Source organism: Grampus griseus (assembly GCF_964374135.1).
Source record: "Grampus griseus genome assembly, chromosome: 5".
Taxonomy (NCBI): domain Eukaryota; kingdom Metazoa; phylum Chordata; class Mammalia; order Artiodactyla; family Delphinidae; genus Grampus; species Grampus griseus.
This window is the reverse complement of record NC_138998.1, coordinates 137,556,530-137,583,411: the sequence shown is the minus strand read 5'-3', so window position 1 is coordinate 137,583,411 and position 26,882 is coordinate 137,556,530. Positions and strand designations below refer to the sequence as shown.

The window sequence follows — 26,882 nt, the reverse complement described above, 5'->3', positions numbered from 1 at the left end:
ACCATTCAACTGGATATGTTGTTGGGAATGAACCAATTGCCTTTTTTTTTTTTTTTTTGCGGTACGCGGGCTGCTCACTGTTGTGGCCTCTCCCGTTGCGGAACACAGGCTCCGGACGCGCAGGCTCAGCGGCCATGGCTCACAGGCCCAGCCGCTCCGTGGCATGTGGGATCTTCCCGGACCGGGGCACGAACCCGTGTCCCCTGCATCGGCAGGCGGACTCCCAACCACTGCGCCACTAGGGACGCCCCAATTGTCTATTTTTAGTATTTTTTTCAACATGCAAATGGATGCAGTTTGTTGACTGATAATAGCATATCCTTATCTTACCATAAAGTACAAATTTCACCTTAATTTTGCCATATATTTTTAAAAACATCGTTGGAAGTGGTAAAGATACCACTTTAAGCCAGTCCTCCTTTCACTTCCCAATTTCATGTGCAGGGGACTCCACAGAGCCCAACGAAGGGTGTGGAGTGGGGGCGGGGGGGGGGTGGTGGGGGTGGACCTGCTGCATGGAGCCCCGCCCTGCTGAGTAGCTCAGCCTGCTAAAATGCCATTTTTGCAATGCCGTGGGACTTATACTGAGCACATCATGTCTTCAGAAATAGAGTTTCACTGGAAAAACAAATAGAAGACTGAGGCATTTGTGGGGGGTTGCTTTTAGCAGAGTAGTTCCTAATCTACTTTGGGAGAACTTTCATGGGTCTTGGAGAAAGCACAAAGCACATCTTTGAAACGAGTTTCATAGACTTAAGGTAAAATCTGAAGGGTTTTTCTTTCGAGTGTGGAAGACCTTCCTCATAATCCTTGCTCTGTTGTTAATGAACATGTCAATCCACAGAAGCCATTTTCACCTGTACTCATTTGCCCTTGGTGACAGAAAGATACACATCTCCCCTCACAAAAGGAAAAACTAAGAAGGCTGGTAATTTGTAGTTTCACTGCTACAGAGTAACCGTGTTGATAGCTGAGAAAACCCTTACTTTCTCTCCTTAGCAGTGAAGAGGATATAGTGGAAGTGAGTCCTCCAGATGTGTGGTGATTTCAGTATCTGCAGCCTTTCCTTATCAACTGCTGAATGTCTGGAAACATGAGGCAGCGTCCTACAACCTCACCCCCCAGCAAGACTTGTGAACATTTAAGACAGTTTTAGATAGTTTGACTCAGTGGCAGCAAGACTAGATTGCCAACAGATAAGGCCCAATATTCAGGGGCTGATGAACTTCAGATGCATTTTTATCAAGAGATATTTTTGCCCCAGATACTTTTGCTCATTAATCTTGTATTTGAAACTTGAAAATACAGCATTCAGATGTTGGCAAAAATAAAAATGGTATGAGCCCATCTAAGCTGGTAGATGTGGAGTGGTAGGCCCAGCACCATGGGGCAGCTCAGCACAGCCCCACTAAGATCCATCTGAGCTACCATGGAGGCTGCCTCAGGCCACATGAAGGACCTGCTTCTCTAGTGTGCCTTTTGTCCTGCCTTTTGGCTGGTGGATCCCGTCACAGTTTCTAGCTCACAGCTACAATAACACTTCCTCAAAGGAAGCTTTTCCTTGTCCCTTACGAAGTTAGGTTTCTAGAGTATTTCTCACAGCACCCTGTGCTTCCTTATAGCAACTATACTTGTGTGTGTAGAGTTCATTTCTTTTAGAATATTTAGCCTGATCCTCTGTGTGCCCAGCATATACCAGCTCAGAAAGTATCTGAATAATAGTGAAACTAGGATTTAATCATTTCAGTTATATAAAATGCTGAAATAATTTGAAAAAAAATGAATCTAGGATGAAAACCACATTTCAGTTATATAAAACTAATATACAGTTCCTTTTTATCTACTAGTTACCCATGTAATTTTTTTTGACTGAAGGAAACATTGGTGTTGGAACTAAAACCTTAACGATCTTGAAGTAGGGCTGATGCTGTATCATCAGTCATGATGGCATTTCCTTGTTTAGGTTCTAGGAAAATTATTTCAGAAATCATATTAATTCAACATAGAGTATTAGAAATGATACCAAAAATTTAAAACCTACAAAGTTCTATTGAAAAAATTCAGATTTTTAAAAAGTGCTTTTAGGTTAGTAGCTTTAGGTTAGTGACTGAACGTACTTAACTCCATTCTTACAAGTGTGCTACTGCTTTGAGTGACAGTTATCCTTCCAGATTGCAAAGTATGCCAGGTGCAAGGGATCGTAGCTTCTACCCAAGACTTCCTTTTGTAGATAAGGAAATGGAAGGTTGTATCAATGTCGAAAACGTATCATTGACGATGATCATTTATGTTTTTTAATTTAGCAATGTGAGTAGTTTTAACATTTATTGTTGAGGAATGTAAGTAGTAGTAAAATCTTGTTACAAGATTTTTCCATTTATATGAACTTTCACTCATTTTTCAGAATCTGTTCTAGAGACAGAGACCCCAATACAAAAATGAGAACATGTATGCATAATCAGAAGGATGCAGTGCAAATGCCTAGTGAAACTCTGAAAGCAAAAATGGTGCCTGAGAAAGTTCCCCGCAGATGTGCCACAGTTGCTGCAAATAAAATAATGAGTAATCTAAAGGAAACGATTTCAGGACCAGAAAAGGGGTGGATTAGGGAGAGTAGCAGAAGACTGCCCCGTCGAAATGCTGCTGCTGCAGCTAAGAAAAATTCCTGAATGTTTATATAAAGAGGATGACACAACCATAAATTCTGAAAGTGAAAAGGAGCTAGAAGATATTAATAGAAAAATGCCTTTTTTAAGGCGGTTCAGATCCTGGAAAGAAAAAGCACAGTAGTGACTATGAAAATGTAGAGTAGAATTGAAAACCAGGGGCCACAAGTAAACTGGCAGTTGCATTCTGCTCCTAGCTCTAAACGTTAATCCCTTGTTGGCACCTTCGGAGGAATTTCTAAAAGCCATAATCCAGTGGGTCAAAGTGGGAGGACGGCTTCCTCCTAGTCAGCCCTCGTACAGACACACGTTACAGAGAATTCTGGAGGGGAAATAGATTGTGGAGCCTGTAGCTGGAGAGGCGGGAAGAAAAGACAAATGGCCTGTCATGAGATTATTCCTTTCCAGAAAGGGAGGGCCTTGAAGAAATCTCTTGATTCTTCAGAGGAAGAAAATAATGGGAATTGTACAGGGTTGAGATTTCAAAATCTCAACCTGATGCTAATTTTCAGCGTTCTGCATTACAGTATAAAATTTCAGACCACCATGACTATAGTGTCATTAATGAAATAAGAGAAAAAAAGGCACATTTCAAGAGGAAGTGCCATTGAGCCTATTTGACTTTTTTTTTTCTTTTTTTTTTTTTGCGGTACGCGGGCCTCTCACTGTTGTGGCCTCTCCCGTTGCGGAGCACAGGCTCCGGCCGCGCAGGCTCAGCGGCCACGGCTCACGGGCCCAGCCGCTCCGCGGCATGTGGGATCCTCCGGGACCGGGGCATGAACCCGCGTCTCCTGCATCGACTCTCAACTACTGCGCCACCAGGGACGCTCAAGCCTATTTGACTTTTGATTGAAGCAAATACTTTAACAAGATCCAGTCCCCATAATTCGCAGCCCCCAAAGTTATAAACAACTTAAACTATAGAAGGATCTGGGGATTCAATGATGGGGATGTTGATAAATGAGTTCTGAAGTAGAGCGTTGGAAACAGACAATTAGAGAAAATCCATTAGTATTCTTCTTTTGTTTATAATACTGGAATTCATACTGAATGGTGACCACTTGATATGACTAATTCAGGGAATATATATTTTTCTATGAAAGCTATGAATGTGACTATCACAACTTTTTCTCATTTTTACTTTCATGTAGCAGCATTTACAGAGATGGCCAAAATGTGCCTCACTGTGAGGCAGATCTTAGTTTTAATGACATAGAAAATAAAAAGTATAGATCAAAACAGTCATATTTTTAGATGATACAGTCACATCCTCTTATGTTTCTCCATAGCACCTTAAAAGAACTTTATGAACTTATTACAAATTTATTACAGTCTCATCACAATGGCAGCATGTCTGGGCTATTTCAGTCCTTCACTAGGATTGGAAAATCTGGTCTTGATACTATAAAGAACTTATTTGCAATGAGGTTTAATTTGTTAATAGTTGAAATTAAAATCACCAGATTAAATGAACGCACTGTCAAATCTTTTTAACATGGTAACATGCTATTGGAAAACTGAATTGTTAGAAGCAAGCTGTTCTCCCATTTAAAAATATCTGTGAATATTAATATAAGATTTGCATGTGTAAATCTGAGAAAGTAAAATATAGAAACTTAAGGGTTTCTATTCCTTTTTCATTAGACTAATGTAGTGCATATTTTTTGGTTATACAGATCAACTGAGTGTCTTGATTACTTGAGAAATTTGTAGTTGCATGTCTGCTTAAAAAAAGGCTTTTTGTTGTCATTTTCTTTTTCTTAGCATAAGCCAGAGTATTTCTAACCTACGGAGTCTGTGTTCTTTGCTCTGTTTATAGTATATTTTCATCTGAAATACTGATACCAGTAACTTGTTACTAGTACAGGTGAGAAAGGGAAGAATTCCTAATAAACTGCTAATATTTTTAGGTGCATGAGGTTTGATTTTTGATCTTTAATGAAATGTTTAAACCCATTTTCAGTCCCATATTTACACTTAATTTCATAGAAACTTCTTATTGGGTATGCTGTGTCCTCAACAAATGCCATAAAATGAAAATGTTAAAATCTCAGTTTAAGACTATTTTATTCAAAGTGTTTTGACAGGTTCAGTGTCATGAAAATTTCATTTTGAAATTATAACTTACTGTGGTGGGGTTAATTTCTGTCAGTACTTGAGATTGTATCATCAGCCTTCTTTCATAGTGGAATCCCTTTTCTGGTTGACTTTTTAATTTGAACATATACGTGCCTTTTTTTAAGTGTTTGGCCTAAATTTATTGTAACTGCATGAAGTAAGCATTTGTTTAAAATTTAACATTCTTGTAAAACTCTCTCTCTCTGAAATGTATGCAGAATTTTAATCATGGCTAAATGTACTATCATTACCCTATTTATAATTTTAATCAGCTTTCCACAAGTGATTTTTTTCATAATGTAATTGAAATCAAATTTAGATCTTACTGGTAAAAATGAAGCTATTTTATTGAACAGAAGGACTAAGTGATGCCCAAACTTTTATTCTGCAATTCAGTCATTCTATAAAACCAAGTAACCCAGGAGTGTTAATGCAGTTTTAAAATATTACACTGGTAATCTTGTATATTCTAGCTTGCTAGCTATACCCAAAGTTTCCTAAGCTCTAACTGGATAGCAATTTGGTCTTATTGTTTATACTTAAATGTTCAAATTTCTTCAAAACAATATATTATTTTGCAGTAATGTGTAAAATTGCTAAATACTGATTTTATGGAAAGGCTTGTTCCACTTCTTTAAACAAGATGTTTCTAGCAACAGATTTCTGAGATTTTTTTTTAATCTCAAGAGGCTCCCCCGACCCCAAATTAGCACTTAACTTTGTTACTATTTATTGATAGGGTTTCAGAATGTAAGCAATGCCCTCTAGTTTCAGCACAACTAAATCTAGGTGAATGGACTTTTTTTTCTGTTGGGTATTTTCATTTACACTATGGTATAGTGTCCCTTTTCTCTCCTGCTTGGATTAGTGCTCCGTTAACTTTGTCTCGATTAAATTTGAAAGATGAGAACCAATTCAAAAATTACGTACTTTGCTTATTAATGAAAGGCTATTTAAAACGAAAACAAACTTTGTATTAGAAATGGACAAGTCTTAAAAAAGAAGCAACTATTTTTGCATTCTCATTAAGTCTTTTAGATCAGCTTGACAAGCATCAGCTTTTGAAATGTGACTTCCTATTGCCAGAGTAAAGGCTCATTTTTACAACACCGCGAAGCACTGTATTTCTTCCTGCCCTCCTCTGTCCACTGTCCCTAGGACGCGCCGGGCTGGCACCTACCTGGGGCGGTCGCGGTTTGAAGCTGGGTGCTTAATAAACCAAAGTTCACCCAGTCACTCCTAACGGAGAAGAAAACGGAAACGGATTTAACGAAGGAAAGGTAACCTGCCTGCCCTCTTCCCGGAGCGCTACAAACTGGGGCTGGGGCGGCCGAGCCCCTCCTCTGCCCGTTACCTGCTGGACGGGAGGCCCCGCCCCCTGGCTCGCCTCTCGTTTCTTGCCTCTCTAGCCCGCACTCATCCGATCTCTTGGTGGCCCCGCAGAGCTCAGGCGGCTGAAGAATAAACGCTCCGGGCTTGCGCCGCCGCAAGGACCGGGGCGCATGCGCGGGGGTGGTGCCCTCGGGGGGGGGCGGGGCGGTGTGTGATGGTGATCAGGGGCGCTTGCGCGGGGCGCCTGCGTCGTGCTGTGGAGCCGCAGTTCGGCCGGGAGGGTGTGAGGGCGGTTATGGCAGCCACGTTCTTCGGAGAGGTGGTGAGGGCGCCGTGCCGAGCCGGGACGGAGGACGAGGAGGAGGAGGAAGAGGAGGGGAGGAGGGAGACGCCCGAAGACGGGGAGGTCCGGCAGCAACTGGCGCGGAAGAGGTGAGGTCTTGGGCGCGACGTCGCAGACCCGGCCTGGCGGGCGCAGGAGCAGACGCGCAGGCCCGGGGTCGCGGCTGCTCCGCGCTCGGCACCGGTCCTCGAGGGGCACAGGGGGTCCAGACAACTCCGGGGGCGCCGGGTGGAGGCGGCTCACGGGGCTTGCTGCAGGCTCCGTGGAGCCGTCGGATCCTCGCGTCTTTAAAGGCATTCTTTAGCTTTGATGCAGGTGGTTTTCTGCGGGCTTGTTAGGTTTTCCACCGCTGCAGGGCTGTCTTCCCACTCCAGGTTTGTCGTGTCTTTGGTTTATGGACATAAGACAGGTCTTTTAGAACTTTCTTCGCCGCCGCACACCTCAGTATTACGTGTCAGTAGCAGATGGATGTGTCTTTTTAAAAACTGGATTATTTCCAAACACACAGACACTGGAGAAAATAGTAAAATGACACTTTAAGCCCATCCAGTCACGTAAGTTCAACAGTTATGAAGATTTTGCCACATTTATTTTATCTCCCTCCACCCCCTAGGTGGGTCCCAGTCACCGTGGCCTTTCACCGCTGCAGTTTTCCGAATGCGTCTCAACGATATAGGCATTGCCTTACGTATGCTGTCATCCTCCTTAACAATTAATAATACTTTTTGGATACTGTTTAATAGCCAGTCCGTGGTCAGATTTATGCAGTTGTCTCAGACGTGACATTTTACAGTGGGCCTCTGGAAATCAGAATCCTGGCCAGGCTTGCACCTTACATCTAGATGTTTCTTCTTTTGTGCTTCCTTTCGTTTGGAGCAGCCCCCCTCCTTTTTCACCCTGGCTGAGAGACTGATTGTCCTGCAGGCTGTCCCATGCTCTGGATTTGCCTGATTGCTTCCTCTTGGTGTCATTTATGCAGATGTGTGTCCATCACCTGCATCTCCTGTAAAGGGAAGCTCCTTCTAAGAGGCTTGGTCAGTATTTTGCTGGCACGGATGCCTCGGAGGTGGTATTTGCAGTTTCTCACTGCACACTGTGCCCAGTTGTCCCACTTTTAGGGGTTCTAAGATGGATTGATCAGTGGGTCAGCTGGACAGCTTGATCCCTCTTGTACAGTTCTCCAGGAACTTTGCAGCAAAGGGTTTTACCTGTTAGTTATCGTCGCCTGAATCCATTGTTTCCTTAGGATTATAATTATGTTCTTTACAGAATTAAAGTTTGCATTTTACTTAATACAAAATCGTACTTATAGTAGCCTTTTTGTCATAGTATAGTACTGATTACATTTAAATTGCTTTCGTTTCATCTTTCGTTTCTTGTGTTAGGGAGGTGCGGCTCCTTCGAAGACAAACAAAAACAACTTTGGAAGTTTCTCTGCTAGAAAAATATCCTTGCTCCAAGTTTATAATTGCGATAGGAAATAACGCAGTAGGTAAGTGCAAGTGCATTAGACGACACATTTTGTGGGAAGAGCAAAAGCTGAAGTTGCTTATTTATTTCCACCATAAAAGATTTCTAATGTCTGTTACTTTTTTAGAAAAAGTCGTAGCAGAGTAACTTTGTATCTGAGTGAATTCTACCCCTGCTCATGCGGCACTGTCTTTTTGATAAGCTTGAAAAATGAGATTTAGAGGAAATGTTCTTGGCTTTGGGAACTTACGAAGTCAAGGAAACACGGTTTCTAGTATACAGGTTTTCTTAGGCTTCTGGGCCTGTCGTGGCCAGACTGGGAGGGCAGCGGTGGCATGTGCAACACGGCCCCCTTGTCACAGTGGTCCTTGCATGTTTTTGAGTTAACCAGCTCCTTTAAAAACATATGGAGCACTCTAAAAATGACAATAATAATTGCTACATTTTTCAGTACTTGGTTTCTAAGATCTTCACATATATGAATTCATTTGATAGGTTAAAGCCAGAACGGTGCAGAGTGCAGCTAGAACAACGCACACACACACAAGTACAGAAACCTGTATCGTTTTAGGGGGTTCACAGATGTGGAGGAGAGCCTTGGGGAACCCCAGTGAAGATTCCTTGCCCTGTAAGGTACCCCTAGTGCTTGTAGAGGAGTACATGGTAAATAACTGCTGACTCATTTACATGAAGTTCTCCTGGCCTGAAATTTTCCACAAGGGTGTTACGGTGTGTGTCTGGTAAAGTCTGTCAGCAAACCTGTCTTCTCGATTCCTGGCTCCAGTACCACCTGTACTCAGGGTGTGGCCTTTAACTTCTTGAGGCCTCAGCGTGTTTTCCTGCAAGATGATGGTGTGCATAAGGTTGATGGTCTCAATGGCTCTTTCAGCTCTAAGATTCTCAAGTAACCTGAATATCTTTTTTATTGAATAGAAAATGCAACTTGCGGATCCAAACACTAACTTATGCGAATTGTTTTTCACAGCATTTTTGTCATCATTCATCATGAATTCAGGAGTCTGGGAAGAAGTTGGTTGTGCTAAACTCTGGAATGAATGGTGTAGGACAGTGGACACTACACATCTGTCCCCCACAGAGGCTTTTTGTGTGTTTTATCACCTAAAATCGAATCCCTCGGTATGTGGGGCCTGACTTGTATGTTTAAGTGGGGTTCCTTAGGCATCATTTATGTAGTGTTCCTTTGAATTTCATGTTCCTTTATGTCTCCTTTTGGGCTGAGGAATTCTGCCTGTAGGCAGTGTTAGTAACCACTTTTTTGTCTGGTTCTTGTTTTTTTATTTTTTAAAATTAAAAACAAATTAAAAACAAATTTTAATTAAAAAACCTTTTTTTATTGAAGCATACTTGGTCAACAGCGTCACTTTTTTGTTTATATAAATGTTAACATGGTGTGTTGGTAAACTTCTGAGGAAATTCTGAAATAACTTTTTTAGAAGCAAACCAGAAACATTAGATATTTAAACTTTGCCCACATTCAAAGTATGATTTAAGCTGGCAAAGGTAAACATGGGAAAATGCGTACCCGCTGTGGAAGCAGGGAGTTCTGCTTTGTCGCTGTATACCCACCCGGTATTCAGCCAATGCTGAGCACAGCCTAGGGACTCAGTTAACATTGAGCAAATGGATGCTTCGTGCATTCTAAATACAATTCTGTTGACCTTAAGCTTCCATCCTCACCTGATTCATCCTGATTTTTTTTTTTTTTCTTCTTTTGGCCGCTCCCCTCGGCTTTCGGAATCTTAGTTCCCCAACCAGGGATCAAACCCGTGCACCCTGCAGTGGAAGTGCAGAGTCTTAACCACTGGACCGTCAGCGAATTCCTAATTCATCCCGATTTTTTAAGTTATGAAAGATAACTCTGTAGCTGATGCCTAGTGATTTCATTGGAACCGTTTGTCCTAATCCTATCCTTGGGTTCATTGAGAGAAAGGAGTGTCCTGGGCGGTTTGGGAGACAGGTCAGGCAGGTGAGGTGGCCGGGCAGGTGATGTCTGTCTCGCCACCTGCTTGTCTGACAGAGTGCCGTTCCACAGCTGCTGAGTGCTTGAACAGAGGCCAGGGGCAGGGATTCAGACAATGCAAGAAGTCAGTAATTCCATAATACTATAATGTTAGCCTTGAAAACTAAAATTTGATTTTGTAATACTTACAGTTTGTTTTTGTAATATGTTATCCAAAGTTATTAAAGTTTACATAAGGATTTTTGTAAACATCCAGTATTTATAGGAAATAAGTAATAAGGAAGCTAAGCATTTTTTTTAAAGATTTTTTGATGTGGACCATTTTTAAAGTCTTTGTTGAATTTGTTACAACATTGCTTCTGGTTTATGTTTCTTGGTCCCGAGGCATGTGGGATCTTAGCTCCCTGACCAGGGATCGAACCTGTACTCTCTGCGTTGGAAGGCGAAGTCTTAACCACTGGACTGCCAGGGAAGTCCCAAAGCATGTTCTTTATCTGATCCTTAGTGGGAAGTTTTCACTCTAGAATACATCTGGAGGTCAAGCAGTAGAAATTTCTGTTACTGCATTTAGTTATACCATTGATTGGTTGGGTGTCTCTTGACTATCCAGAATCTTTGTGTGTAGCTAATTCCATATCTAGTCTTTCTCTTCCCCCTGTCCCTGGGCCCTCTTTTTCCCTCTTGTGCCGCTTCTTCATTTTTTTTTTTTTTTTTGGCCACACCACACTGCATGCGAGATCTTAGTTCCGCCCAACCAGGGATCGAACCCGTGCCCCCGAAGTGGAAGTGCAGAGTCTTAACTGCCGGATCACCAGGGAAGTCCTTGTGTTTCATTTTTTCCCACTTGTGTCATTAAGTGTTAGTGTTTCTGGCGATATTTCAATAGAAGACAAAGTTGACTTTTATGGATGCTATCATTCCACAAGCATTAATAATCCGGAATGTCATCCTTTTACAGCATTGTGCATTGCATGTTTTCACTTCAAGCACATGGTCTGGACATGGTGGCTAGAATAATATTGCCTTCCAGGCATCAGCAGTGTCCTAGGGTGCCGCTGGGCTGAGATGCTGCTGGGCTGCTGTCCTGATAGCACTTAATGTTTTTGTAACGCTTTTTGAGTTTGATCTTCACAGTGTGTGGCACCACCCACCCCCGGATGGGCAGCAGGCCTGGTGTCGTCTCTGTTTTACAGAGAGGACTCCGGTAGTACTTACTGATAGTATCTTTAGAATCTCCTGTGCCGGCCATCACAGTTGCTCTGTCAATGTGCACTTTTCTCTGATACTAACTGCCAGTAGTGGCTTGATTCTTAAATTTTAAAAAGAAAAATAAGTAAGGCAGTAGCAGATTAAGCAAAACAAGTGTTATCCAGAGGTTATGTTGGGATTCACATGATATGTATGTGATGACAGTGTGGGGTGTGTGTAACATTTATTTGACCTGACAGAAAACTCGGGGTTTGATTTTCAGGTTGTGCTCTGTCAATGTAGTTGCTACGTTGCTGAAGATCAGCAGTATCAGTGGCTGGAAAAGGTAAGAGAGATTCTGGGGTTGCTACTTCATCAAGGTTCCGTTTCTTTACACGTAAACCCATGTAGTCAGATGTTGAAGCGGGGTAAGTATTTGCTTTTTCCCTTAGAAATATAGTAGGAGTTTGTTACAGAATATAAAGAATACAAGAACTCGTTTGGCAAATGTGGTCAGCAATGTGCTAAAGATGGTTGGCCATAAAAACGTAAGACATAGTTGGGGCAAGTTACCCCCATGAAACAGCAGGGTTGCAGCCACGGGTGAAAATGGGCCGTGCTGACAGTGCTGCCCGGAAGCGCAGGGACGGGAGGTGAGAACCTGGGTTCCTGGGGTTGGTGCTCAGCTGACACGCACACCGGGGTGTCATCCGTTTTTCGTAGCATTAGAATGGGATCAGTTGAGGCTTCATTTTGTGGGAAAATTGAGCACATGATGTGTGCCCACTAAAACAGATTTTTCAGTGAAGAACTTAGCTAGAAATTTTAGAGAATAATCATTAATTTTGGTAGTTGCAGGTTATTATTTTTTAATTATTTATTTACTTATTTTTGGCTGCATTGGGTCTTTGTTGCTGTGCACACTTTCTCTAGTTGCGGCAAGCGGGGGCTACTCTTCGTTGCGGTGCGTGGGCTTCTCATTGCGGCGGCTCCTCCTGTTGCGGAGCATGGGCTCTAGGCGCACGGACTTCAGTAGTTATGGCTCGTGGGCTCTAGAACGCAGGCTCAGTAGTTGTGGCACGTGGGCTTCAGTAGTTGTGGCTCGTGGGCTCTAGAGCGCAGGCTCAGTAGTTGTGGCGCACGGGCTTAGTTGCTCCGCGGCAGGTGGGATCTTCCTGGACCAGGGCTCGAACCCGTGCCTCCTGCACTGGCAGGCGGATTCTTAACCACTGCGCCACCAGGGAAGTCCAGTTGGTAGTTGCAGGTTATTTTTAAATGAAATAGCCCTTTTATATACGTCTTTTCAACATTGCAACTTAAATCTTAGGCATATTTTTATGTAGGTATTACAATTAAGTTCATTAGAAATAAAAAATTTGATGTACACCTGCTTTAAACCAGATTGGCATACTTAGAAACATTTATTAAAAGTTATTCAATGCATTTTATTAAATGAGGAATTTTCTAATAAGATCTGTGAATCTTATGGTTGTATATATGATTTTATGCTGTGTACCTACGTGTATTTTCTAGAGAGAGGGTCCATAGCTTTCAGCAGATCTCAGAAGGGTGGGAAGCTGCCGTATTAATTGTATTGTCAGTTTATGTAGGGCGTTTTATTATTTTTGTACTATGGAACAGCTGTTCTCTCTCAGACTTGAAAAAATGTAGAATTATGCATTTCCAAAACAGAATTTTTTAATCAGTATTTCCCCCCCACCCGGGGATACTCTTCGGGTCCCTCTGCTGTTGGGTTCACGTCAGCCGCATAATCCTGATAATCACACACAGTCCAACAGGTGTCAAGTATTGTGGCTTCAGATGATAAGTATTTTAGGGAGGATGATAAATCAGGCCTTGTGAGTAACGTTATAGCCCTTAAATGGGACGTATCTGCTGACAAATGTATGTGGTGTTAAGTTTTGTGTTTATTTATAAAGCTACACTACAATTAAAGTCTCCTTATAAATCACTTACGGCACATAATATAAAATCTTTAGTTCCCTTGCTATTTGAAATAGCCATTTTGCTCTCTTCATAAAATATTTTCAAACAAGGTGCAATGACCTAAAATCTACTCTTTTTTTCCTTAAAAGATAGCTGCTTTTTTTATTTTCTTACATCACCAAAGATTTTAAAAGCTGGAAGGGTCCCTGGAAATCCATGAAATACCAACTTAGGTGGACATTGAGGTCTTGAGCGATTGAAACTTAGTCTACGATTGAAATAAATTTAAAAGCGAATTTAAGAATCATTTGCACTGATAAAACACTTATGAGTGCAACTTGCAAGTGATGTTCTTAGAAACATCCTTAATACAGTGTTCTTGAACCTGTTATATTAGTGAAAGGATCACTTCCTGTTGCTGATACAACACTAGTCTAAGTGGAGCGTTCTTAGAGATACCTGTGTTAGAAGAGATCTTGATCACGTCACTTTATCCAGTAAAGAATGGGTGTCATTCCCATTCACTTCTATTCAGTGTAACACTGTTCTCAACACTGATTGCAAGTAGTGATCTTAGAAACAGAACAAACTGGAACAAACCAAAAAGAATAATTTGCAGGCATCTGTGGCGGGCGGGAGAGGGCGTAAACGAACAGGTGCTCATAGTTGAGTGACTGCCTTACCTGCCATGGCATCCCTGGCTGTTAGCTGCTCTGCCTCCTTTGTTCCTGACTTCATTTAATCCAGATCACACCTCCCTCAGGTAAGTAGCCCTTAGTTCACAGGTGAGGAAGGTAACTTGGAGAAGGTTACCCAACTAGAAAGTGACAGAATTAAGATGAGACCCAGGTGAGGGCACAGCAAAGCATGGGTTTTGTTTTTCCATGGACAGTTCCACCCCTGCAAGGTGTGTGTGTGTGTATGTGTGTATATATATATGAATGGTGTAGATAAACAACTAGAGGGATGTTTCTATTCTGTCACAAAATTATATATATATATTTTTTAATTTGAAATCAATTTTGTGCTAGGTTTTTGGCTCTTGTCCAAGGAAGAATATGCAAGTAACTATTCTTACATGTCGACATGTTACTGACTATAAAACTTCAGAATCTACCAGCAGTCTTCATACTCCTTTCCTGAAAGCCCTAAAAACACAGAATTTCAGAGAGCCTCCTTGCTGTTCACTGCTAGAACAACCAAATATCGTGCATGACCTTCCTGCAGCAGGTGGTATTACAGTGCATAGCATTCACATTTTATCTTGTTATTACTTTATTCATAGTTATGAGTTGGACCAGTAGGGATCTTTTTGAGGCCGTTTGTTAATGATGATTGATGCCATTGTATTGCTGTTTCTCCTCACTAATTGCTCTAGTTGCTGGTATATTCTGTTTGGTTTGTGTCTTGAAACTTTCCAGACACACAGTTGTATGAGAGCAGCTCAGAGTTCTTACCTGTTAGCTTCCGAGTTGCCGTTTCTTTTTGGTCTTTGATAACTCATCATGCAAGCCAGTGTTAGATGTAAGTTGTTGGTGTATGAGAAGTTGGTAAAGTACGTTTTAATTGTCAGAATAGAAGCTTCAGATATTGAATTTTGGTAGTTGCTTCAATAGTTTATTTTTTATTCCTGTTACCAATTATACCCTAACATCATATCAAATTATGATTGTCACTTTTTAGTGGCTAATATGTTATAATAGATAATTCAGTGTTATTTGTTAATAAATGAAATGTTTTTAACTTTAAATGTTAAATTTACTAGAATAAATGGCTAAATATTTTACATTGTGCATTGTATATTTATTATTTAATTTACTTTAGTGTAGTCAGCAAAATTTTAATCTTGTGTCTTAGCTAACCCAGCTGTGTCTCAGTAGTATGTTCAGAAGATGCAAAATAAACATAATTGTAAAAGCAAGAGATAACTTAGGAAAATAAATTGGCTTTGAAAGAAAATGTGCATTATAATTGGTTCAGAATGTCAGTAAATGCTTTGATTAAAAGAGGCAACAGAGATGACTTTTTAAAAGCAGCCTTTATGAGTTAGAGGTATTTAATTTCAAAATCATATAACAGAAAACTTAAGTGATTTTTTTTTCTTGTATATTCATAGTTCTGAGTTATTGTCAAGTATGGAAAATCTCTGCAATTCTGTACTTATGTTATACTGATGTGATGAAATTAGACCTAATCACAGTTGAAGCTTTTAAGCCTGTACTTTCTTCCAGAAGCTTGAAAAGTTTGGTTAAGGTAAGGTTTTATCTCATTGACTTAATAGCTGAGTTATTATAATGAACTTAGTAACAAACATAAATGTATGGTATCAGTGTGAAACCTAAGCAGCACGTAGAGGTCCTTTTTTCTCCACGTAAAGAGAAAACTGCTGGTCTGGCAGTTTGAATTTGATTGTCACATATTCTTCTAGATATACTTCTGTAACTTGGAGAATATTTTGTTCATGTTTTGTCAGGATAGATCAGGGCTTTAAATCCCAGATGTTTGTGTGGAAAGATGTTTTCACTGTTCAAGAAGTTTCTGTAACTAATTAATTTGGAAGGTGTAATTTTTGAGAAGGCATTTTTGAGCACAGTATGGATCAAATTATCGTCATGTTTATTCACTTAATTTTACATGGGACTAGATGAGATGAATCTGTTCCCTGTTCTCAGTCTGGATATATCTGTGGGCTCCTTTCCCAGAAAAATACATATGGGAACATGTATAGAAAAGTTTTGCCAGTAATTTCAGGTAGTTTAGGAACTCCAGTCCTCTCCCTAAGAGATTAGCTGAAAGTCCGTGGACTCCTGGTTTAAGAACTTCTTCCTTAAAGGGAAGAGATTATAACAACATTGTTCCAAGTTGGAAGCGTTGTTTTATTCTAGAATGGCCATTGGTATTAGGGCAGCTTTTCTTGTAAGTTCTGTTGACGTCATCTCATTTCATAGCTCTCATAAATTAGTTAGATTGTCAACTCCGTGGGAACGTTTTCCCTTTTGGTGTCCCCAGATCATCCTGAATATGATGTGTAGAAGGCCCTCAACCATTTGTTGAATTAGTAAGAGTGAAACTGTAGCTTAGTATAATTCAAGTATATCTTTCAGATGAGCTAGAGTCATGGATAATCTTTCAGACAAATTGAGTTATTTTGTATTTAGCATCTCCTTCCGAGGATATAGTGACTAATAGTGCTGCTTGCATCTGTAGTTAACCGATTGGCTCTTCCCACTTCGTTGAGAGCAGGGGCCATGGCCATTGTGTCTCTTCTGGGCACTTTCACTGGAGCATCTTTGCCACAGACATTGTGGCTGCAAGCATGTTCACTGCAGAAATTTTCATCACATAACTAATTGTCTGAAAGGCAGTTTGCCATAAAAGATAAAATAACGAAAAATAAAAGAGGGACATTAAAAAGGACATAGTGAAACATGAGAAATGAATAACAAATTTAGAAAGATTTTATTGCAAAATACAAAATATTTGAATACATTTAAATATGTAAATTTATGGCGGTACTGTGCAAATAACAGATTCTGTGGGTTGTACGTAAGCTCTTGTCTTCCAAGTTGTACATACATGTGAGCATACGTGTGTGTATGTATATATACGTATACATATATGTGCACGTGTATGTGCGTGCACACACACACACACACACACAGGCTTGTTGATTTGTCTCTTCTTTCAGCATTGCACCTATTCTTTTTCACCAAAATTTCTTCCTTCATTAAGAGAGATATCAGTTTCCAAGACTGGGATGCATATGTGTGACCTGAGCCTCCTTATTGCCTTGTGAAACCTTTTCTGCACTGTTTGTTCTTGGCCTGTTGTCACATGTCCACTGGTGGACGTTCTAAGTAGTATGGGAAATGTGGACTCCACTCTGCACCTTCAAATCACCGAAGGATTTGTGAACTGGTGTGTTACCGTTTTCTAGTGTAGTACACGATCTGGCTTTATCCTCTCCTGTTTCACACTTCCCCTAAGTTTTGTCATCGTATTTTGTGTCAAGTCGATGTGCATAGTTGTCACGATCCCCTGTTTTAAGATGCCAGGTCTGCTTGTCACCCTGCACACCATCATGAGGGCCAAGGCTTAAGTGACTTAGAGAGTCCTGTGTCAACAGAGAGACCCAGACTGTCGGCCAGTTGTTTCGTCTTCTGTAGCTGAACTGCCGTGCGGCCAGTTAGCCCCGCGGTGCGCACAGTAGAGAGGAGCTGGGGCTGCAGCAGGAGGGCCGGGTGGGTTCTGCTTGTGGTGCAGTTGGTGCTCAGGGCACAGACGCTCCAGGAGCATCTGCACTCATTCTCAGACTTGCAAATCATCTGCCATGTGGGGTTTAAGTCAACTTCCAGTGTCTAAAAATATTCTTTGGAGAGGAAATTTAATTAACTTTTTTAAAGTGGCTCTTTGAACGGTGCTGTTTTCTTAATGACCAGATACAGTCATCCTGGCTTAGGTCATCTCTTCTGTCCTTCTCAAAGTGGTATTTGGTCAACAAAATGGAATTCTCTTGCACGCCTGCCGTGTGGACCCCACGGTGCTGGGTGGTCCACAGCCTGGAGGTGGCACAGGCGGCCGCTGTGCCAGGTGCCAGCCAGGGCGGGGGGATGGGGGCGAGGCTGACCCGAGGAGAGGCCCCACGGGGAGGGTGGCCCTCCAGCTGGACTGGAAGGATGGGTGAGTCCTAGGGGGAGGAACGTGCAGAGGGAGGCGGCGTGAGCACGAAGTTGGCAAGTTCAGGGTGCGTTTGAGGAGAGCGGTGGGGAGCGTGGTATTGGGGTGCAGACGGGCATGAGCTCAGGTGGGCCAAGCAGAGTGTTGTGTCCGTCTGAGGGCTTTAGGCTCCCGGGAGACCTGAGGTCCCGGTAGAGCTTCGGGCGGGGGGGGACACGCTCAATGTCGTGTCTGCCGAGCGAGGAGGTGAGGGGCAGGGCCTGTCACGTTTGGTGCCCTTCTCTGCTTCTGCCTCGAGAGTGTGCCTTGCTCCTGACTGAATGCTCAGCCTCACTATATGAACGCCTTTTTTCTCTCCTTCCAGAATATTCCCCAGAGCACAGAGATACTGAAGAAATTGATGACAACAAATGAGATTCAGAGTAACATTTACACATGATTCCAAAGATTGTTTTGTAGAGTATATTACCCATCCATTCCTAGAAGGGCAGCGGCGTGCACTGTTTTGTAGGTTACTTTTTTTTCAGGGAGGTATTTTGAGGATGTTAACAGAATAAACTTATTTTAAATTCATTGCAGTTTTTGTTCCTTTTTTACGCTGGTACTGTTCACACCTGAAATAAGTCAGACGTTTTTCTTTATCCACTAGGTGGGAGTATTGTTTTATTTGAATATTTTAAGGTAATAGAGTTAAATTGTTCAAAAGCTACAGATAACGACAGGTTTTATAATATGGAAAAATATATACTTTGGTGCAAAAATTCTGTATGAAACCTGAAAGTTGATGATCTATTGGTGATTCTTATTATTTGGAAAGGTTCTATTTTATGAGTTCTTCAGTTTTGTTTTTTTTGTGTGAATAAAAATCAATTTACTCAAAGTGAAACCAAAAAATTTGTGTTTCCTCATTTTCAGTAATATCTCACAGAAGCCTCTTTACGCAGACTTTCTGGGCTCTTTTGCAGGGTTAATGTGTCGACGTCCCCAGCTCTACTGCGGTAGAGTATTACACTAGAATGTGACTAGATCGTGAGCTCCAAGGAGCCACACTGCTTCACAGACCCACAAACTAAACTGGAACCTGCATCAGTGAAGATAAATTTTAAGATGGTGGAGTGGAGAAGTGCTTCTTATGTCTTCTACCTTTCCTCCTATTTCGTTATTGAGTCATTGATATGTTATAGATTGAGACAGCTTACCCATTTCTGTCTTCTAGATTCAGTGTGTTTGTTGCTGCTGGTTGGAGGTGGGCAGGGGAGACTGTCGGCTCCCCAAGTAAGCTCGGTTTCTCTCATAGTCAAGTGCTGTGAGGCTTATGCGTAGCACACGTCAACATGCCCGGGTGATAGAAACTGAAATATTTTACTTCTTGCAAGAATGTATGTATCCATCCGGCACTGCGTTTGTAGAGCCCTGAGGTAACACTGGGTTCTGGCCCCAGCTGGACCTGGAGTCTTTTCCTGCCCTGAGGGTTAGTGTGGAAAGTAAGGAAGATCCATCCTGGAGTGAACCTCTGTTCAGATCTCAGGGCAACCCTTACAGGCTGGTGACCTCAGGCAGATGCCTTCAAGCAGGGCAGATGCCCAGTTTCCTCATCTGTAAACTGCAGGTAAAACTAGAAATCAGGGACTTCCCTGGTGGCGCAGTGGTTAGGACTCCGTGCTCCCAATGCAGGGAGCCTGGGTTCGATCCCTGGTCAGGCAACTAGATCCCACATGCGTGCCGCAACTAAGAACTGGCACAACCAAATAAAAAAAAAACAAAAACAAAACTAGAAATCAAAGTTTAATGAATTAATGTAAATGTGCAGTCATTGTTACTTCCCTTGAGTCTCAGGTTTTCACCTGCCTGATGAGGATTCTCTCTGCTTACATTGTTGGGTGGTTGTAAGAATAAAAATATAAAAATGCGTTTGGTGAACAGTAGAGTGGTATTTCCACACACACACACACACACACGTGTACACACATGCCAAAGATGCCGACCTCGTGGTGCAGCCAGGAGGAGGCCATTTCCTTTTCAGCACTCCTCCCACCAATCTGAGACCCACAATTCTTGGCGATGTAGAGCGGCCAGGAGTGGAGTAGTTGGAAAAGTTTCATCAGGCGTGATCCTGGGAAAACCATAAAAACAGATACCCTGGGATGGTGGTTTCTCATTAATTTTGGTAAAGAAAGAATCACAGGCGGCCTCAGCTATCCAGGAATAAGCCTCTGCAAGAAGCAGCAGGTGGCACCTGCGGGAGATGGGTCATCCGCGCAGCAGAGGGGGCCGTAGTGAAAAGCGAGATACCAGAGACTTGGTGTAGGGTGTGCGGGTCCACAGCCCTGTGCGGGGGGCGCGGGAGGTGTCGGGGGAGACTCAGAGCTCGCGGACTTGGGAGGTCGCCTTTTCCGGGCAAACGTCGGGCTTGGGTAGGGTTCCCATTCAAAGGGGAGTAGCCGAAACAACATACGTGGGCCCCACGAAGAGAACTGGTGATGTAAAGGATAGGAAACGGCCTTAAAAATACAGAAGCGCATTCTATTGAAAACTATAGAAAACGGCTATTTTTTAGAATTCAGGGACTTTGGATTTTTCTGAAAGAATGAGAATGTATGAGATGAAGCTAGATGAAAGGAAAATTTGAGAACTGCATAGAAGATTTTGAAAGAGACAAGATTTTAACTTTAGAACTAAAATCGGTATCGTATAGAAGTGAAGGGCAGAACGAGTGCAGTCTGTCATCTGAAGTGTATATACTGTTACATGTAAATTACAGTATATCATACAGCGCCATTATGCGGCAGACTAAGCTGAAGTGGTGTCCTTAGTTGCCGAAGGACAGAAATGGAAAGATGACCCAGGGTGGCACGAGACAGCTTGCCTCCAACATGTAGGTAGTGTCCTGGTGAAGGGATCAGATCAAGACCGTAATGAACGACAACAGAGATTTTTCTGAAGTGAAGAAAGACTTTGAGTCTGTAAATTAAAAGAGCCCCATCAGTGGTAAGAACGAAGACATAAAAAGCTAGATGTACCGAACCTAAAGGCCAAAGTGCTAGGCACGTAAGAGCAAAATGATAACTTGTCCACTAGCTATTACTGCCTAATACTCACACTTGAACTTGGAGACTAAATGCAGCCATGATCCATTTCTTGAGTCTGCAGGTTGGATGAGTGATCCTGGTCAGCTGGTCTTGGCTCCTGTATCTGTGGTCAGGCGTCTGATGTGAGTTGACGGGGTCCTGGCTGCTCTGGGATGGCCTCAGCTGGTGTGGTTTGGCTCTCTTCCATGTGTCACTCCTGTCCCCCCAGCAGACAAGCCTGGGTCAGGGCTGTCTAGGCATTTCTCATGGTGATTACAGAGCTGCAAGAGAGGGAACAGAAACTAGCAAGTGCTTCTTCAAGTTTCTGTATCAAGTTTGCTGTAATCCCCATGGTCACATCCAGACAGTATGGGGGAGGGGGGCACTACCAAAAGGTGTGGATGGGGCGGGGACGAGGGGGCCGTTAATTTTGCCTGGTCTGCCCTCTGACCACAGTTACTCATGCCCCTTGCACGTGCAAAATATGTGCGTCCCAGTCCTAGGACACCCAGCGTCTCGTCCAGTATCCGGCTTGAAGTCTAGAATCTTGTAACCTAGATCAGGTCTAGATGCATCTTCTACAGAAACCAACAAACTAAGAAGACAAGGTGTCTGTTCTCTACACACCCAGTGCACAGCGGTGAGACAGGGACAGGCCATCTGCAGGAAGTGCTTCCACTTGAAACGGCTAGGAAAGACTAGGACATAGACCGTAGGCGTTGGTCTGTACCGACTCTGAAATTCCGCTGGGCAAATAGTGCCCAGCTCCCCTCCCCTGGGAGTGAGAAGTGTTCCTTGACGAGGCCCAGTTTCTGTCCTCTGGCAGAGCCTCTTCAGTCTCATTCTCAGCCTTTATCTAAGGTGTCCTTTTTCATCTCATGCCTTGTCTACTCTCAAAGAAATGGGCTTTGTTAGCAGCTCTGTAGCTTTCTGATTCATAGAAAGATGAGTGCCCGAAATACAACACTGTTAGAACACTGTGGGCTTTCTATGTATCTTTTTTTTTGGCTGTGCTGCACAGTTTGCGGGATCTTAGTTCCCTGACCAGGGATCGAACCCATGTCCCCTGCAGTGGAAGCGTGGAGCCCTAACCACGAATTCCCTCTATGTATATAATCATAGTTTGCTCCATGCTCCAAACATCACACTGTCAACAACTGTGAAGGGTCAGGGATTTTGCTGACTTGCAAACTTACAGGTAAGCCTGCCACAATGTCCTGGATCCTGGTATAGACTTGAGACCCTGGGATAGGGACAAAGGACTGTATTACAGCATAGCATGAAGCCTGTGCTTCTTGTTTGTATCAGTTTCACCTGCCCCCGTCAAGTCCTCCAAGGATGATGCAGAACCATCCAGGTGGATACTGTGATCGCAGTGGGTCTGCATCACCACTGAGGACCCTCAGGCTTAGGGAATCCAGATCTTTTATGATGGACAGCAAGCAAACCTGTCTTTTCTCTGTAGGAAACATTATTTCACTGGACGTTAAGCAGATTTGCCCTTTGCTCCAGGAGACACCACCTCTGTCTTCCAAGACCGTCTGCTCTACAAACAGCCTCGAAAAGATAGCATCTCTGCTCTTAACAAGTGCAGATGTGTGAGACTTCTCTCCCAATAGTATTCACTCCTCGCATCTACACTGCCCCTCCAGCCACTGAGCAATCCGACCAGTAGGATCTGCTAACAGCTTAGATGGATGGAGGAGCCGGGGTGAACCCCAGGTCTGTGTTCTGAGCACCTAGTAGAGTGGGATTACATCAGCTGAGGCGGGGCTGCTTGCAGCTTAAGGAGAGAAGCCCAGTGTGGTTCTGGGTATAAGTTTGAGGTGTCAACTGGGTGTTCAGGTGGAGATGTTGAGTTGGACACAGGCTGGGGTTTGGGAGACAGGTCCCGGCTGGCGGCTAAAGATGGGAGTCATCGGCAAAGGGACCATTTAGTGCCTTGGGGCTGGGTGAGATCACCGGGCAATGTGTACAAGGGACTGAGGTTTGAGCCCCGGGGCCCTGCAGTGTCAGTGGTCAGGGAGATCCCAGGAGACCGAGAAGGGCCTCCGGTAAAGGAGGATGGAGCTGGGAGACCATGGTTTCCTGGAAGCCTGTGAAGAAGGTGCTTGAAGCAGGAAGGACTGTTACCTGGGCTTCATGCTGAAGACACATCAAGGAAACTGAGGTTGGATTTCTCTGTGTGGTGGTTGGTTGAATGAGTTACATAGTCCTTACTTTGCACAGAGATTCATAAAGCGTAGCAGATCAATAATTGTTCTGAGGTTTAGGATTTGTGGGTCACGAATGTGAATGGTGGTGGTTTCTGAAGAAAAGTAAACAGCAGAACGTACACAAACGATTACTTCTAATTCTGATTTCTGTCTTTTCAATGCAATGGAGACTCATTTCTGAGTTGTAAAGTTTCGCGATCTTCATTTGGGCAGAGGAGAGGGCAGAGAGAAGGGGAAGGTGTGAGAAAGATGAAAAGAGAAAGAGCGGCGTGGAATTCTGGGTTCTTAGGGAAGTGGGACGAGTGATGCAGCTTGGATTCCCCTTTGGGACTTTCCAGATAAATCAGGGCTCAAGAACAGCTCAGATTCGGCTTGGTCAAGAGCCTCCAATAACAGGAGGAACTCAGTTTGCATGCCATGCCGCCCACGTCTGTGCAGCTCTGAGCTAATCATCCAACTTTAGAATGTCTCGGTGCTGGTAATCCAGTCTGTGGTCCACCCCCTCCCATTAAATACGGCCGCCACAACCATTTTGCAATATGAACACTGTCCCCAGCTCCCCATCTCATGACCTGTTTAACAAAGCACTGCCTGACGCTGCTTAAATACACTCCATTATGGCCACAAATAGGAGCCCTGTCTCGGCATAATCTGCAAATTATATTTTATAATTTGTGAAACCCCACGGCAGTGTCGCTCTTCATTAGTGCCTCCGAAAAGCAAAGAAGGGGAGCTGAACGTCAAATCATGTTGATGACTGTTCATATGTCTGGCAAAGGCGATCCTGAGTTCCCTGCAGAGTTATCTGGGCCGTCCTGGCTTTTCCTCCAGCAGAGCCGAGACCGGGGGGTGGGAGGGGACGGGTTTCCAACGAAGCCAGGTCAGTGTTGTTCCTTGTGGGAAATGATAACTTCCAGCCAGGAACATCAGACTCGCTTATTTAGAAAAACGATGAACAGAATGAACTAAACCCCCCTCTCCTTTCTCCATCCTCGGTGCCGTTTGGAGATGCGTCTACTCCCCTTCCACCTGAATTCCCTCCTAAAAAGAAGCTACTGCGATTAACCAGAGCACAGGGGACTAATGCTTGTTAAATCCTCACACTGTATGTGACGTTGCCTAGGCAGGGTTATGTTTGCCATTTCACATCATTCTTTTTGTTGCTGTTGTTGTTTTGTATGTGTGTGTGTGTCTCTTTTTTTTTTCCCCCACACCGTGCAGCATGTTCCCTGACTGGGGATTGAACCTGCACCCCCTGCACTGGAAGCACGGAGTCTTAACCACTGGACTGCCAGGGAAGTCCCTTGTTTCTTTTTTTAAAAAAATTTTATTGGAATATATTGATAGTTGATTTACAATGTTGTGTTAGTTTCAGTTGTACAGTAAAGTGATTCATATCTATATATATCTATATATCTTCTTTTTTAGATCCTTTCCATTATAGGTTATTACAAGATATTGAGTATAGTTCCCTGTGCTATACAGTAGGTCCTTGTTGGTTATCTATTTTGTATATAGTAGTGTGTATGTGTTTATCCCAACCTCCTAAGTTATCCCTCCCCTGATATCATATCACTCTTGAAACAGGCCTAGGAAGAGCCTAGTTGACAATACAAATGAGTTGAGTAGAACAGCCTCGGGCCCTGGTAAGGAGTGGATTCAATCCTGCCAACCTGCCCTGCCGGGGGCTGGGGACGTGAAGTCCTGGGGGCTGGAACCACCCAGCAGACTGGAAACCCTGCTGCCACCGGAGCCTGCGCTCCACCTTGCTGGGAGGGAAAGCATCCAGAAGCGCCAGGCTCCCAGCCTCGGCAGCTCCATCTCAGCCACAGCTGGGGCGCTTGGACGCCGGCTGGTGGCCTCTGGCCAGGCCAGGGTGACACGGGGCAAGGCTGCCCAGTGCTGGCCTCTCCAAGCTCTGCCCGAGGGTTCCCATCACAGGTGCCTGCCTGCGGGCCACGTGCTCAGAGCTCTGGGCCTGGCTCTGCTGATGTCCCTCCCTGGTGTGAACACGGCAGTCTCTGTAGGAACCCGTTTCCTGCTGCAACAGTTTGAAAAGCGTGAGCAGTTGGCTGGGCAGACAGAGCAAGGGTCCAAGTCTCAGGTCCTAGTGGAAAGGGAATTAGAGGCCGCGTAGGCTGTGGCTCATACACTGCCAGGCTGAGGATGTCTGCAAGCGTTTAGTGAAGGGTAAGATATACCGCCGATCAGAGACCTGGCAGCGGAACTGGGCTCTCGACGGCAAAAGGGTATTTGGAAGTCCGTCTGGTGGGCACGCACGTCAACTCCTGAGACGAGACCGGTGGGGCCCAGCCAGGAGCGGCCGAAGTGCCAGGGTGGCCGTCCCAGGGCTTGCCTACCCTCCACCTCGAGTCTGAATCCAGACAGCATCACCCGCTAGGCCTGGCCGTAGACCTGACGGCCAGTGCCGAGTGCCAGCCGGCCTGCCAAGACCAAGCCTCTCTGCAGGCCTGGCCGCCCAGGCTGGCTTCTGGGCTCGCCCATGGAGAGGTGGGGTTTCTCTCTCTGCTCCCAGGATGCCTCCAGCTTTGAGAGGCCCCAGGAGGAGCAGATACCCCGGCTGCCCTGTCCTCGAGGTGCAGGCAAGGCCTGGGCCTCTGACCCCTGGACTCCGAGCTCCCCATGGAGGTCTTGCTCCAGTGAATGCTCTGGGTGGTGCCTGTCTCCACCGGGTCAAGCCTGGGCCTTTGACGTTTATAACAAAACAACCCGCTTTTCGGGTTGCCATGTGGCTGCCAGACTGCTGAGCATGGCCGGTGATTACTCAGAAATCCCGCGCACGTTTTCCAAAGGCTGGAGTGCTGGATTTAAACACATATTAATAACTCAGCCATCTGCTCTGTCTCTTAATATTAAAATGTGAGATGGTTCATAGATTCACATCTACACACTGTGAAACCGATATTAAACATGACTGATACCAAAATAGCTCAAAGCATATTTATTTCAAGGGAAGCGGGGAATTTACATCTGAATCCTCACATGTGCAGTGCACTTTAAAGGCATCCTGAGAAAAGGCTAAAAAGCCCTGCAGTTACGGCTGCAAGTTCACAGAAACGGTTGGACTTTAAACGGATGCAGTCTTTTTAATTTAAAAAATTTGAAATGTTATTTATAATCACAAAAGGAATTCTGCTTTTGGACTCATGATCTGGTTAGATTTTTGACTAAATCCTTTTTCTGTTTCTCTCCCCGGGATGCTGTCCTTCCATCAGCAAACGTGGTTACTTCTGCCCTGCTTTAGAACTCTCCAGGCTTCTTCCAGCCTTGCTGTTCCCTGAAGCTCCCACCCCCTCTCTTGTCCTCTGCCCTCTCGCGCTTCTGGAGCAATAGTCTGCTGACGTGCACACCGCAGTCAGACCACCTAGCTGACCAGGTTCAGCGCCTCCTAAATACCCAGTCGCCTCTTCTTAGACGAGCCTCGTCAGAGAGGATCGGGTCTCAGGTGAGCAGAAGGCTCACCGTGTCACCACGTTGGTCTCCTTCTCAGCCTGGGCCCCTCCATTTCCCCTCCCCCACTCACATCCGCATGGACGTGGGAGCCCAGTTTTTCTTTTTTTTTGAAGTTGGCTTTTATTTTTTAAATTAATTTTTATTGGAGTATAGTTGCTTTACAATGTTGTGTTAGTTTCTGCCATACAGTAAAGTGACTCAGCTCTACGTATACATATATCCCCTCTTTTTTGGATTTCCTTCCCCTTTAAGTCACCGCAGAGCACTGAGTATTCTACTCTATACATAGTATCAATAGTGTATATATGTCAACCCCAATCTCCCAATTCATCCCACCCCTGCCCCTTTCCCCCTTGGTATCCAATGTTTGTTCGTCACACCTGTGCCTCTGTTTCTGCTTTG

General features: G+C 43.9%; 1 protein-coding gene across 1 annotated transcript; it reads left to right on the top strand.

Annotated features, from left to right (window-relative positions):
• Positions 1–6,340: 6,340 nt before the first annotated feature.
• Positions 6,341–18,295, top strand: PSMG1 (proteasome assembly chaperone 1). Its single transcript, XM_082654322.1, has 7 exons — positions 6,341–6,548; positions 7,845–7,951; positions 8,915–9,066; positions 11,382–11,444; positions 14,077–14,275; positions 15,162–15,298; positions 18,087–18,295. The coding sequence occupies exons 1-7, from the start codon at positions 6,412–6,414 to the stop codon at positions 18,159–18,161; spliced, it is 870 nt and encodes a 289-aa protein (XP_082510448.1). The 5' UTR covers positions 6,341–6,411; the 3' UTR covers positions 18,162–18,295.
• Positions 18,296–26,882: the final 8,587 nt, after the last annotated feature.